This window comes from Bombus bifarius, unplaced genomic scaffold (genome assembly GCF_011952205.1).
Source record: "Bombus bifarius isolate JDL3187 unplaced genomic scaffold, Bbif_JDL3187 scf7180000008030, whole genome shotgun sequence".
Classification (NCBI taxonomy): Eukaryota; Metazoa; Arthropoda; class Insecta; order Hymenoptera; family Apidae; genus Bombus; species Bombus bifarius.
In genome coordinates, this window is record NW_022884401.1 from 437285 (window position 1) to 452487 (window position 15203).

The 15203-nt window shown below is 39.8% G+C and overlaps 1 protein-coding gene across 3 annotated transcripts in view; it reads right to left on the reverse strand.

Moving 5' to 3' along the window:
• The window catches only part of LOC117207445 (ankyrin repeat domain-containing protein 6), a 133329-nt gene that overhangs the window by 83314 nt on the left and 34812 nt on the right, over positions 1-15203 (reverse strand). For 2 of the 3 annotated variants that reach the window (XM_033447699.1, XM_033447696.1), the window contains exons 2-4: positions 14891-15118; positions 11478-11583; positions 8813-8911 (exon numbers count right to left, since the gene is read on the reverse strand). In XM_033447699.1, coding sequence (XP_033303590.1) covers positions 8813-8911; positions 11478-11570 — 192 coding nt within the window. In that variant the 5' untranslated portion in view covers positions 11571-11583; positions 14891-15118. The remainder of the gene's footprint in view (positions 1-8812; positions 8912-11477; positions 11584-14890; positions 15119-15203) is intronic. The other variant, XM_033447697.1, reaches the window with a different exon arrangement.

Sequence of the window (15203 nt, forward strand, 5' to 3'; positions counted from 1 at the left end):
GCGTATGCCGCGCCTGATGTAGCGTGAAATTGTTTAAACCTGTTGCATCTACGGGCCACGATCTCGCGAATCTGATTTTTATTTATTTAGGGGATTCTTCGAACGAGATATCTGGCGATTTCAAGTTGCTCGTCTTGGGCGTTTCGTGTGGCCCGACGTTGATTCCAACGAGATGTTTCGTCGTATCGTTGGTATCGACGGTGGGATTTTTATGAGAAACTTAAAGAGAAACATGGGAAAATATATAAAATAGCGAAAATACGGTACTACGGAGTGTTTAGAAGGCGACAAAAATCTCTACTCGACTTCCATTTCTTCAGTCTTGTTACCGGGAAAGCAGAAAGTCGGTGTATATCTTTTAAAGAAATTATTGCTTCGATTTTTCGTTGCACAAAGTGTCTTAGAGCGCGTTAAAATGGAAGTCGATGCCCGAGAGACCTATTTCGCGAGGCCTTTGCACTTTCTCCTAATTAAAACATCCATATCCTTCACGCCGTCGTTCGATCCACGAAAATCGAAAGCGTGACAGCTTTACGACATAGTGTGGCAACTTTGTTAGCCATAAAAACCCACTTGCAGAAAAATAACAAAAATACTTCGCTTTTTCTAGAATCCTTCGTAAAAAAAGAAAAAAAAATAGCAACGCATAAAATCGAATAAAATGGAGAGCTATGAATTTGCATTCTCGATTTTACGTAGCCATCGAATCGTAACTTCTTCATTCGTCGAAGGATTAAATAGAAGCGCGAACAGCGCATAAACGTCAGATTCGTTGCTACGAGGTGAATTAATTTTCAGGTTCGCTGGAGCCGATAGAATCGTAAAAGCCAACGAATACAAAGGAAAAACCAGCTGCCAGTACGTGCGTGGTGGTCGATTCGCGCGATATTCTGTTCAATTATCGACGAATACCACTCGCATCTCTATATCCTCGATATGGCCATTGTTGACGCGAGATATCGACACAGTTGCTCGGCTTTCACTTGGCTTTCTTTCGAATCGTTTATTTGGAAGGTGGAGTCTATCGAAGGCTGTCACGAGGCCACTGCTGTCACGAGGTCCTTATCAATTTCTTCAGCGTCGTAACATCGAACGATCGCGATATCGTCCTCGAGAGCGTTGCATAAAACGAAGCAGGGCCATCGGATCGCGATACATACAGCGTATGCTGGTTTCACAGAGTGGGAGAAGTACACCAGTCAAACTGGTATCATTGTTCCTGGCGCGCAACGACGCATAGGGCTGGAACCGATGCAACGGTCAAACAGTTCCAGGTTGCATGTTCGAGTGCACCAAACGCACCACAGTGAACAATTTTGTATATCTTGTTGTCGACACAGCCACTTTTCATCTTCTAGTAATTATCGCTGTTAATTCCAGCGACAGAGTAATTATTACCGTGTGACCGCGCGGAGTAATTATTGCTCGTTTTCGTTCGATAATTTAAAATAATATATTCTTTCGTGAAAGAAAAAGGAATTTTCGATGAATGTTCGTCCGTAATTAATATTCGATCACGATGGCTGCTAAAAGTTCTCGAAAATAAACAATCTGTAAAAGATACAAAGCTGTTGCGCGTGTAAAATACGTATACTCGCTGTGTCTTGCAGATTATAACGTCATTCGATTTTCAAAAAAACTATTTTTAATAATTTAAAAGGCCAGTCTGATCGGAAGCTCTCCGAGACCCACTGTAAATACATTATTATGCAAATAAGAACGAGAGATTAATCTGCTCTCTCTTTCAAGATGCAATTAATCCGTGTGTGTCCGAAGTTGCTTTCGAACTTAAATTTGTTAGTAGATTATTACTTCGCCACTAAAGAGAGAACCGAGAAGATGACCGTATGTTGACTTCGTAGTACGGCAACCGGTATTAAATAACGATAGAATCTTAATCAGAGGCTTCAGCAGCTTCCAGGCAACGTAAATCTCGGCGTAAGAACTCCTGTTTACCCTTAAGTGTTCGTTCCACTTAGGACTGGATTGACTAATTTTGCCTCGTTCCGCAACGAATGGCACCTGGAAAATGGTAAACGACGCCCTTGCCGCAGCAAAAGTGGCCAGAGCTCGGTGAATTTAAAAAGCTAGAGATAACGAGGCCATAAAACAGCCCGATAACGTGTTTAAATTCGCCGCGAATAAATGGTCCCTCGTGAAAATCCATTCGTACGACCGTTGCGATACAACTGTACCAATAAATCTCGATAAATACGCACTCGTAATGTTCGCTCAACGAAACGATATCGTCAGCAGGCAAACGATAATAATATACAGCTGGTAGATATCAACCAGAACGATAGTAGATATTAATTGGTACGCACGAAGAAGTAATATTTGAGATTTGATGCAAATCGATGCTACGCTACGGTTAAACGACCGTAGACGTCGATTGCACGAGAATTTTTTTTTTTTTTACGGAATTGCACCAAGTGCGGCAAATATATAGACAGTAGCAGGCACGTAAATGAAAAATCCACAGATCCTCGTTCAACGTGCGAACCTTCGAACTCGATCGCGCTCATCAACACGAATGCAATCTCAGAATTCGACCAACCATAACTCCATAAATCTCAAAGACCGCAAAAACCACGAAGACGGTCCAGAGCATTCTCAGAATGGAAAAGTGAAAGCAGAAGAGAGTCACGGGCTTACAGCCGATATTTTCACTTCTCCAGTATCGCGTCGTGTCGTGTTCCTCGCAGATTATTAGGACGTCGTAAAAAAAAAAAAAATCGTGAAAAAGGACCGCTAGACACTTGCAAAACACGTACAGGCAGATGTAATACGAAATCATACATCACCAGGCCTCGTGATTAGTTAATAACATCGTATTCGTTATAAATGATCGGCAACGCGGCTGGTAATTAGACCTTAGACCAGTGGTTCGATGATTGATACGGTACAGAGAGATTTACAAGTACAAATACGCGAATCAACCTTCGCGATAACGGCTGGCCAACACCGGTTCTACGAGGATGACGTTGCAATGGCGGCTACCGGTCTGCCATCGTGTTTCCCAGATTATTCGTCTGATCGTTGCTTACGTATAATTACGGAGAAAGTACAGGACGCACGGTCGATCTCTGTCGGCTCATCGTGCAACGCATCCTCGTATTGCGCAACTCCGCGACCATGCAGCTTGATTTTATGGCCTGCTAGATGGATGAACGCACGACATCGTGTATGCTTAATGCGGTAAAATATACTTTTCCGTTTAGATGAATGAACATGGAAATCCATTAGTCAGCACGTCCACGCACCGCCAAGACGAATCGCTCGAATTACGTTGTAATTGAATCGAGTCTCGTTAAACGGTGCTACGGTTTGACCCGTTCGAATTGCAACCAACGTGGCAACGATCGAAGGAAGCCAGAGCACGATACCGGAAATAGGATTTTCGTAGTTTCTACTTTCCATGTGCTCGCCTGCATTTATTTATATACCGATCGATCGGACTCGATTAAATCGAATTTCGTATCATTTAGCGGTACATAGTTTTCTTGCGATTATAAAAATCTGAGTAAAGATACAATTCGTGGAACGCGATTAAATGGAAAAACGAGGGTACGCGCAAAAACTGTATGTAATCACCGTGAGAGGAAATGCACGCCGAACAGAAATACCTTTTAGAATTCAGGATACAGTATCGTAAATTACGATCTATAAATTATTCATTTATCGCCAATTTATCGCCAATTAAGGGTCAATGTCTGTGGAAAAATTCTTAGAAACAATCTGAAACCTTGGCGCACGTAACACATTCCAAACTTCTTTCTCGATTAGAATCGCCCGTGAACTATTCGAAACCGCCTTCGGTTAGCTCCGCTTGCGCCTCGAAGCTGTACGGCGATCTGCAAGTCTCGGCGATTCATCGATCCAAGGCACCGACGTCGAAAAGGAAAAAAAAGAAACGAGAAAAAAAGAAAAGATAGAAGAACACGAAAGGAAGAAAAATCCCCTCAAGGACGTATGATAATCGAGTCTGAGACCAAAAGATAGCCCAAAGACGTCCGACAGACGGATCATGGTCGAAATCCGGTTTGAAAAAGGAGCAATCGCTCCAACACCGCCTATGTTCCTCTAAAACGCTATTTTCAGACCTACCATAATTATAGACCTTGTGCATCTTCGGCCATAGCGAGGCAAGAAGAATGTGTGCCAAATTCCTCGCGGCAGAATCTCGGGAAAAAACGCACGACCCGTAAACCCAACGCCGTATAAATCTTGTCGGAAGAAGAAAAAGAATGACGGAAAGAGGGAGGAACAGCTCCATAGAAATCTTTTGAAACACGAACGCAGCTGGAGTTTATCTAACAGGCTGTAGCTTTTGGAACGCTATAGCATCGAAATTTATCGGATTTATTCGTCGGAGAGTGTCGGAGATTTCTTTCCATTCACCTTCCTCGATATTTTAGAAGAGTTACGAGTCTAAACGAATGCAAACACCAACCCCGTAGGACACGGTTAACTGTGAATCCGGCTTTAGACTCGTTTTTAAACGACGTTACCAACCGACAGCTTTCTTGCCTGTCCCAATAACCATTATATTACGCTATTAAGGTTACAGTAAATTGTTGGATTAGATGTTTTTAACGATAACGGTGGTATGCTTGTTCGATGCCACGATAAAGCAGGCTCGTTCTCAGTTCAACTCATCGTTTTATAATTGGAAAATGTTGGCTTGTTCGGTGATTCACGGACGAATAAATAAAAATATTATACACAGAGGCAAGAAGCTCGGGAAATTTCGCTATTTATAGCTACTTGTAAAAGTTTTTAGAAAATATTTAGGAACATATCGTGCGTGTTCGTGTATGTGTGTCGTAGAAAACATTCTGAAGCCTCGCCAACGTTGTAATAAAAAATGACATCGCAAGCATATACTTTTCTATGGTAACTAACAATTTGTCTGTCGAGTAGTTTTTACAGTCACCGTAAGTAGAAATTGGAAATGGAAATGAAATATACATTTGCAAAAAAGATGCCGTGAAGTTTTGAGTAAAAATAACGAAGTGGATCGATAGGATGTTTCGAAAGCCTCGTGAATTTTTTTTTTTTTCTTAGAATATCAACTATTTTACGTAACTTCTGATTCTTTCGAGTTTGGCGCACGACTCGAACGTGATCCTTCAAATTGCCGCGCTTACAGTTGCGCGGTAAATCTAACGTGCGATTTAGAATACTCGACGCGATTCGTCGTATCCGAGCGAGGTAGCAACGCAACTATGTGGTACAAATAAAAGCAGCACGAGAATGTCGGTAAATCGTCGTAAATTTCATGGTTGTAAATGCCATTCAAGCATCTCCTTTTATACTTCCTTCGGTGCGCCTTTTGCATGCGGTGCACGTCGATAACTTACAGAATTCTTTCGTCACGATACTGCATCGTGATGTGCTTCTAAACGTTTTATAATTCCACCTTCGATCAATTGTAACAGAATCGAACATTCTCGAAACATAACGTACTCTTGAATCTCTAATGTTTATATTCGCCAAATCTTCCATCTCCGTGAATATATTAAAAAATTCTACGATGTAATATTTCTCGAGGGATTTCTCATAATTCACATTTGTTCGTCCAATTATTCAACGTTGATCATTTTGATTCAAAAGCAGAGGAAAATACAATCAAAAAGTTAGAGAATAGAAAGAGAATTTTATTGAGAATTGAATATCCAAAGAACGTAAAAATGTCAACTTGTCGATTATATGTCAGAGAAAATACGCTAATTTACTCGATTGGAAGAACAGTTCCACGACTCTCGATCGACCGTTCGAAAGAAAGTTCGCATTTCGTCTTTCCAAGTGGAAATCCATCGGTAGAAAAACTTGCTCGAGCTTCTTTGAAAGCGCGCATAATTGCCCGCGCGCGTTTCCATAAGCCTCGATAGGCAATCGATTGGAAAAGGGCATAGATAGGGGGCCGCTGTAGATTTCTACGATCGGACACCAATAAATATCGATCTTTCATTTGCAGATACACGGACAACGTCCTCTCCGTAGCAACGTTCCTTACCGGATTGCCTTATGCAGACAAAAGATACGTGTACATAACGGCCCCGTAGCTACCATCCGCCATAGCCAGTTGCGAAAAAACGGCCAAAGTCGTGGTTCGATGCCGGAAAGATCCCCTCTTTAAGCCGTTTAACCATGAAACCAATTAACCTTTCGATCGATGTTATTCGCGTTTGCATATCGTTGTTTCATATTTTCGTGAGCACAATGGAAGGGCGAGGAGAGACGCGAAGATTGGAGTAAGAGGTGCGAGTACAGAGAAATTACGAGTCTTTTTTTCCTTTTTTCTGTTTTTTAGAAAATATTATATATATTTTTTTTAAAGGTCGTGGCTTCGGAGATGTGTTTGGGATGGAAGAAGCGAAGAATTGAGAAGGAAGAATATCGAAGAGGATCCGGAAGATGTTTGCCATTCAGGTTTAACCGCGTATGACAAACATAGAATTTCGTATCACGATTCTCATCATTTTACTGCGCACGCTACAAAAATTTAGTCGTCAAGACAGCTACCGTAACGGCGGCAAGCAACTGGAAAATTAATCGAAAGCCATAAAAATAAATTCCTCGAATCCGCTGCAGTCGAAATTAATCAACGCGTTCGTCGTGATTAAAGCGACATCGTTTAAGGGGTTGAACGTTCGCGGTTCGATTTAAATCCCACGAGATACGATCTTTCAGCACGCACGTTCCAGCTTTGTCGATTAACTCTTGTACCGGTGCACGACTAGAAATTCGTGATAAACGGAAAATAATGAAAAAGCGAAGAGAAAGCGAGCAATACCGTGTTCGTACGAGATGCAAGAAGATATTCACGGGAATTTAGTGCGAATATCTGGTGGCCACCAGCGGTGTGCACACCGATTCTAAATACAGCCACCTCGCAATACCCCTTGCTGGTAGGATCTAGCCAAACGTGTTCTGCGGCCAATGGCGAGAGAAGATTGGCCGTCAGTCAACGCGGCAATGGAAGCATTGTGGCCGATCTGGAAGCCAGCCGGATCTTCTTGCGCGATAACCGAGACTCCAGACGATCCCGATTGCTTTTTCCGTTCTTTCAAATGAATCATTGTCTTCGCTTGATACCCTAGCGTTCTATATACGAAGTGTCTTAGGATCGCTTAGAAAGTGGTATAATATGTCGAGAGAAGGGATGCTGTGCTCTTTTTTAAGAGCAACGGAATTCGATCATGTTAGCGATAAGATTTTTCGGCTCGTTAAGCTCTTTTCTTTTTATCCTTTTCTTCTTCTCTCCTTTCTCTTTTTGTTTTCTTTCTTAACCGTTTGAGTCCCAAGCAGCATGATCGCGCTGTTCAATTTCTGTGTCGAAAAGTCCAAGTACATTTGGACGACTGACGGTATTTTGTATTTCATCGTTGTCTTCCCAATAATTTTTATCGAACAAAGCTTGAAATATTTATTAACTAATAATAATAGATGTATTTCATGAAGTCGCTGTTCGCGCTGTTCAGGATTTTTCGACTCTGTTTTTTCAACGATCTCTGCGACTCAAACGGTTAAGAGGCGGATGGTACATTTCTGTCGATTTGATTTGTAATATATAGGAATTTATTTAGGAATATTCTTTTAGTATTACATTTTTATCCTCTTCGTGTCTAGAATCGATTCTGTAAGCATCGCTCAATTTTCTGCGTATTACAGTCCACGCATGTAATTTTCTGTTTAATATCCGTGTCGCGGCAATGTTTTATGGTTGCCCGTGGGTTGTACAGAATCGATAGATAATTATTCTTTGTAAATCGAATTAAGGATTCGATTAAATATCATCGACGACTTTCTACTTACGCGATACGAGCATGAGCTGCAAGACAAGTACGTAAACCAGCAATTACGAGCGTAATTATCCCTACACCCTTCATTAGACGGTGTATTGATATATTGGGCGACTGACGCGTGGACCAACCCACCTAAGCTCGTGAATTATTAGCGAAGCCCGAGTTGCCCGCAGCTCAGAATTTAGGCCCTTTATCCCTCGAATTACACGCCATGATTTTTCACAATATTTTTCTATCTCTTTCTATTTCACTTTTAACCGGACTTAAATAGAACAGTCTCTTAAAATTATCTTTAATAGAAAGTTATTGGAATTTACGACTGTATCTGTCTGTATTGTAGTATCGTGGACGAGGGGCCTGGGGGTGTCGTGCGGATTGTAAACAAGCGGTTGCTGAGATGCGAATTATATACTCTCTTTCTATAAAATCTCTTTCTATTTTACTTTTAACTCGGAACCGGACTTAAATAGAGCAGTCTCTTAAAATTATCTTTAATAGAAAGTTATTGGAATTTACGAGACTGTATCTATCTGTATTGTGGTATCGTAGACGAGGGGCTTGGGGTTGTCGCGCGGATTGTAAACAAGCGGTTGCTGAGCATGTGCGTAGTGGGGCTAAGACAAGAGATACGAGGCTAAGACAAAAGACAAGGGGTTGCTAGGGGACGATAAACGAATTAACAGCGGCATGAGTTGAGAAGTCAGAGAGCGCGGATTGCGTTGTCGAGATAGTGTTGTTAGCGTTGTTAAGAGAGAGTTAAATTTACGCTGACGAGAATTGTTAATTAATTATCTAGTTGTTTTAATTATTATTTTGTTTGTTGCAATTATTTCATGTTTAATAACCATTGTTTTCTGTTTAATTATCATCTGTTTAATCCATTTATCATTAATAAACTAATTATAATTATTTACGATACTACAGTACGAACGAAGCTTTCATAAAACGAAATTTGTCATACAACTTTGCGCAAGTAAACGAGTTAATAAATATTCACTCACATTGTCCGCAGCGTTGACGTCGATTTCACGAAGAAGTAACGTTTCGCAGACATCCACGTGGCCGCCTGCCGCAGCCAATAAAAGAGGACTTCTGCCATTCTGTAAATGAAAATATATTTTCGATCAATATCGTGGATAAACATACTCGAAATATAAAATACTCGAATTAGATTTTAATCGTTAATACAAAGTCCGATACTCTGATAAATATTACAAGATAAAATAGTTAAAAATAATTATTTAAAGAATCGAACGTCCAACGACGAGTCGATGAACGAAGAAACGAAGAAATCAACGAACTAAGGGACCTGAGAAATCGAGGATCAGCGAAGCTTTCAAATTTATAGACAAAATTAAAAGACTATTTCGAGAGAAGAGCGGAAAAGGAAAGTGCGAACTTTATCGGCGAATTAAGTTTCCCTAAGCATTGCTCGACGCTCGTGATTCACGAGAGGATCAATTAGCAACGTAATTAATAGGTACCCGCATTTCAGTTTGTAACACACGCATTTCTCGTGTCGAATTAGCCGCTGCGATCAGACAGGACGCAGGCTTAATTAGCCGAACAGGGGCTCAAGCAACGCTACCCGATGCATCTTTGCAACTAACATAGCCGAGTTCCCCCTGATCTCATTATTTACATAAATTTCTCGTCAATCTTTGCATTTTTCCATCCACATTTGATCGAATAATACTTTTCTATCCTTGAAAGATTTCTTAAATTTGCGAAAAATATGTAGGAAACGTTACTGACACGCGTAATTTCTCCTTACCATTTTATGGCAGATTTTCTTAGAACGTTCGAAGCCTTTCCACTCGTCGGACGAGAGAAAGATTGGAAAACCAGAGCGAAGTCAATTTTTCTTTGAACAGAGACGATGCAACGTAAGGCGGCGTAGAAGAATTAGATCGAAATTGGAATTTTAATCTCTGTTAGATACTAAATACTGTTTAATGCTAGACTTAAATACTAGACACATTAGTACTACTATACGCCTCTTCCTGTCCGATGTTAAAGACATAGGTTACGCAAATTTAACAAATGAGAGTATACATCATTTTGACACGGCGAGTAACCTATGTATGTTCAGATTTCCTGTAAGGTTGTGGCTCGTTGCCTCGGGTAATAAGAGCGCACTAACTCCGTGTGTTAATGAAGAAGTATATCTTATCCATGCAACCTTAGATGCAGAAAGTGTAATATATCAAATAGTAAATAGTTGCGTATATGAATCAACGGCGGTGGACGTGTAGCCACCATAAATTCTGTTTCAACCAATATCGCGATCCTATGAAACCGTACGATTCGTTCGTCTCGACTAAGAATCACTGGAGAAACGCTTGCCACGTGTGAGATGGTAAGTAAAGCCATAAAGTTTGAAGTTAGAGCGTTCTTTACAAGTTTAGTAGAAAATATTACATGTAGATAAAACCAATATGATATAGAGATTAGAGAAATGAATGGAATATTTAGAAAACGGAATTATCCTAACAGATGAGGAGAGAAACGAGCAAAACGGTATAGAATTGATATAGAAAATAAGAATTTGAAAAATGGAATATATCGTTGAGAAAGAAGAATTACTAATACGAAACACACATAGAGAGCATATGTATATTATCGAGGAGAAAAAAATAAACAGAGTATTCTTTGGATAAAAAAATAAGGAATTTTTCAAGATAAATATCCTTATTTTTAAATTCCCTCGTTCTCTCCGCGTACGATAAAGAATAAAATGGATTATCGGGAAAAAAGATTCGAAGAATCCAACGAATGTGATTTTATCAGGAAGGAAAGCCATTTTGCTGCGAGTTCGATCTGAAACATCGATCGATATAATTTCAATTATTCGGTGCATTGGCCGACGACGATGAATCGCGATGAACGTGTCGGCTTCTCGCATAATAAAGCACTTTAGCTCGAAGTTAGCCGCTGGCTAAAGTGGAAAAAAACCGCACGACGATTAATTTCATCGGCGCAATTAAGGAAGAAGTAATTGTAATGAATGCGTGGATAATCGGGCAACGTTTCCCCGCAGGCTTCCAGACAATCTTTTGACAAATGCACACCGAACACGCTTATCTACATTCCCACCGACGGCGACTGTCACAACCCCAGATGTAAATATGTAATGTAATTAATATACTACATTCTCAGGCCCGTATACCTCTAATGAAACTCAGGCTCGATCAATCTATGACTTGGCGTGCTATAATTAGAAGTGGGCCGAACGGTCATCCAAACTCGCATCTCTAGAAATCTCTTTTGCAAACGATCAACTTCTCCTTTTGAGGATCCTTTCGCACGAGACGAGCTGCTCAGATGCCAAATCTATCGATTCCAAATAATTTCGTTAGTTTGATCTATCGTTATCCAACCTTTACATAATCGTGATTGTTCGTGTTGAATTTTATAATGAGAAACACGCGAGAAAGAAGTTGCTTACTTCCACAAGTTCATTTATCGCAAGAAGATGATAGTAAATTCTCAGATAAATTTAAGCAACAGCGTTCGTAACATGGTCGATTCTCTGTATCTTTCATATTATGGAGTTCGATCAATGTGGCTTCTAAGTCATTTACCGCAACAGCTTCGTCGCGACAACACGATAAAAAAAATAAGATCTGGTCGATGATAAAGGAAAAAACGGAGAAGGAGACTCACTTCGTCCGGCAGTGGTTTAATATCTTCGTCGAGGAGTCGCGCAACTCGCGCTACGTCGCCACGTGCGGCCGCCTCGCGTAACTTTTCTGCCATTCCAGCCACGCATCTGCAAAAGAAAAGGAAATGGACTGTCATTAGAGGAATTCGATCTAAAACGGCTGCTTTTCGTGCAACCAGTGCAGATTATTACGTCAAATACGCCGGTATCGCGAGTTTCTTTCGGAACAAGATCATCGAATCGGCGAACGATCTCGGTTTTTCTATGTTTCATCGAATCGGATTCCTTCGAAACGATTCCCTTTTCCTCTAGAGTCAACGACAGCGACGATACGACAAAAAAGGAAACGAGAGATAGATATTTAAAGAGCAACTTTTACTACCTTTCAACGACGATTTTTACATTTTTCTCGAGCAAAGAAATTGACAGAAATTATAAAATAGCTCGCCAAGGCATTCCAACGCTCGTGGAAATCTTTCATAGATAAATATACTACGCGTGTTATACGAAAGATTTTGAAATTTTATTAGCATTGGAATGAGCTGGCCGCTGTTGTCGTTGCATTCGTGAATTTTGAAATAAATCTGAAAATGTACACAAAAGTTACAAGATATTTACTCGAAACGCGGCGTACGCGTAACAGCTTTCTATGACGAGTGTTCTTCAAATACTATCGTGAGCTATTGGAAACATCGTTAACATAATGAAGTAGTCTGTTAGTTAATGAATTGGCATCCGAAGTCAATTATCGCTACATTACATTCGTAACATTCATGGATGATTTCTTAGTAACCTTTTCCTTACGAGGTTTTATCACTATGCACGATTCGAAACTTGTAACAGATAAAGCTGGGAATTCAGGTTTCCGCCGGATGTCAACCGGTTAAGGACATTACGCACATGCTATATAGAAAGGGAACAAAACCAACAGGTGAATTTCTGCGAATTCGAGGCTCTCCGTATTTACGGATGCAAAAATCCATAGCATATTCATTGCGGCAATTAAGCAACAGGAAGTCGAATGTCTGGAATCATCCAGAGACTCAAAATAAATCTTATAAACCCAGCTATGATAGCAATTTACATCTTGAGAAGGTAATAATTCGCGATGAAACATACTACACCGAAACTCTCAACAACCTACTGATTGTGAATTGTAATAGAAGATGTATAAATAAATATTTTATCGATACTTTCAGCCTCTTGTGAAATATTCCATCATAAGTATAATTCGGATAAAATAAACACATTGTATGTTAAATAACAAAAGCCCTAGCTCAACACGTTCCATTATTAATAACAATTATGAGATATTCCATCATACATATAGTTCGGATAAAACAAACACATTGTATAATAAATAACAAAAGCCCTGCATTAATGCATTCCAAGCACATTATTTTCGACACGGTTGGAAGATATGCACGCCTCTGATCAAATTAATATTACACATAGAATCGCATTCATAATCCAAGCGGTCAGATCTTCATTAGAAGGAAGGAAAGGGCGTGACAACGAAGAAAACGACGCGCATCCTCTATAAAGGGAACAATGATACAGGCCACCATTGTTTTCGGAGACAATGGACGCGATGGATTCGTGAGTCGAGAGGAAAAATACTTGCTGAATGATCCCTGTGTTTCTGAGTCACTCGTTATAACGATATTAAATGGCTCGTAGACGTATCCTTTAATTTTTCCCAACTAATTTTCCAAACTCGAATCAGACGCATTTATAAAAATCGCTGTGGAAAACATAATAGTCCACTTTTGTTGATTTAGTCACGATGTTTTATAAGAAATAATATTAATTTAATTGTTACGTTAATTTAGCTTTATCTTGTAAAATATTTAAGCTTCCGGCCTTCGTACGATGAGATGATCTGACGAAATAAGCGTTTGCTTTACCTTCGTTGCGCAAGTTATAGTTCGCTGCCACGCTATTCCATTAAAATGAAAAGGATGATTAACATATAATATTAAACGACCACCTGGAACATTAAATGCTAGTATCCTCGACGCAAGTGCGTTACAATTTTCTCGTTTTTCTTTAATAAAGAGATGTCGAGTTGAACGGTATTTATTAAGACCTCCGCCCCTCGACCACACGTCCTTCGAAGAACCTAGGAGAAAGAAATGATAGAAAAAGAAAATAGGATATTAAACAAACTGATTGATACAACAGATTACGCGCTTTTTCCCCTACTCTCATTTTCTTATTATCGAGCGAGCCATCTCGTAAAACGCAAAATTATATAATATTCGGTTTTCCTACGATAAGCGAAAATCATTAGCCTATCAGAAAGTGGCGAATGGCGTTGAAAGCGATGCAAACACGTTTATTCGGTATACCAGTCGTGTAATTCGGATAGGGAATACGGTTATATTTGCATGTATGTGCTTCGGTTCATTAACGTCGTAAACGATCTTTGTAAAATTAACGATGTAGATGAAGGCTTGCTTCGGAAGTTTAATTAGTCTTAAGATACTTGGTGGTAATAACCTTAGATTCCACCCTTTCCTCTGCTATAATATTCTTTAGAATTTTCGTATATTAACCCGTCGAAGATACTCTTACTTAATTCGCTTGACTCGCTGTATATTCACAATGAACCTTCTTGCGTCGTGATAGATTATTTCGCAATGACAATCCATGCCATAATCTATTAAATTCTCAGTACCGTTCATCGTGAATCGAAGTGAAACGTCTCGTAGACACACGTATATACAGTTGCGAGCAAGTGCATCGATATAATACGAAACTTTCAAGGGGCGACGTTGATTAATGATACCGCGGTTTCTCTCGACGACCCGACCACGCTAAGTGGAGATCTACAATACTAGGCAAAGAATAGTATCTGCTCTCCGAACGTGTATACAACTGTGTTCTAAAATTATAGTAAATTAATAGGCGGATACTCGATTCGTTTAGACGATCACGCATTCATCGGAATAATTAAATTTCCTGTACGCAATTTATACGAAACGTATCGTAACCCGATATCGACGATCGATCAATCACACCTCGTTAAACGATATTTGAGAAATCGATGATAATTCTCCCACATCAGACTCTACTTACGAAACGAATCTTGCTCTTTTTGCTTCCGGCTACTTTCGATTAAAACTACGTACGTAAAAAATTCAAGATAATATATAGTATATAATATTTCCCTTAATTATATCGGCATCGTGAAGTTAAGCTTAAATATTAACCTGTTGATTGGGTCATTTATCAATGTACGAAGAGTTATGTCAATGTAACACCACGGGACAAATTACTATGCTGGAAAAATGACGGTTAAATTAAATTGAATTATATTAATATCCAACAAGTGAACAATTCAAATGACCATTCAATCTGTTCTCTTTACTCAAATATTTATAGCGATTCGCGAAAGAATTTGAACACTTACCATAAAGTAACTTGTATCCTCCATACTCCACTTATCGCGAAACCGCCCGTTTAATTTTTCTTTCGATCGAATATAAATCAAGCGACCTGTGCAATCAACGAGTCCACCTTATTCTCCCGATCCAGCGGCGATTTAATTATCGCGTATCCATCCTTCGTCATCGTGATCAGTAAAGGAGAAGCGTCTTTCATCGAACCAACCACCGTATCCGGCAACATAGCTTAATAACTTGAGAACAAAAAAGAACGTAATATATAACACAACCTTTCGAGCTCGTTATCAACTGTACCAAAATACGGTGGAAAAGCAATAA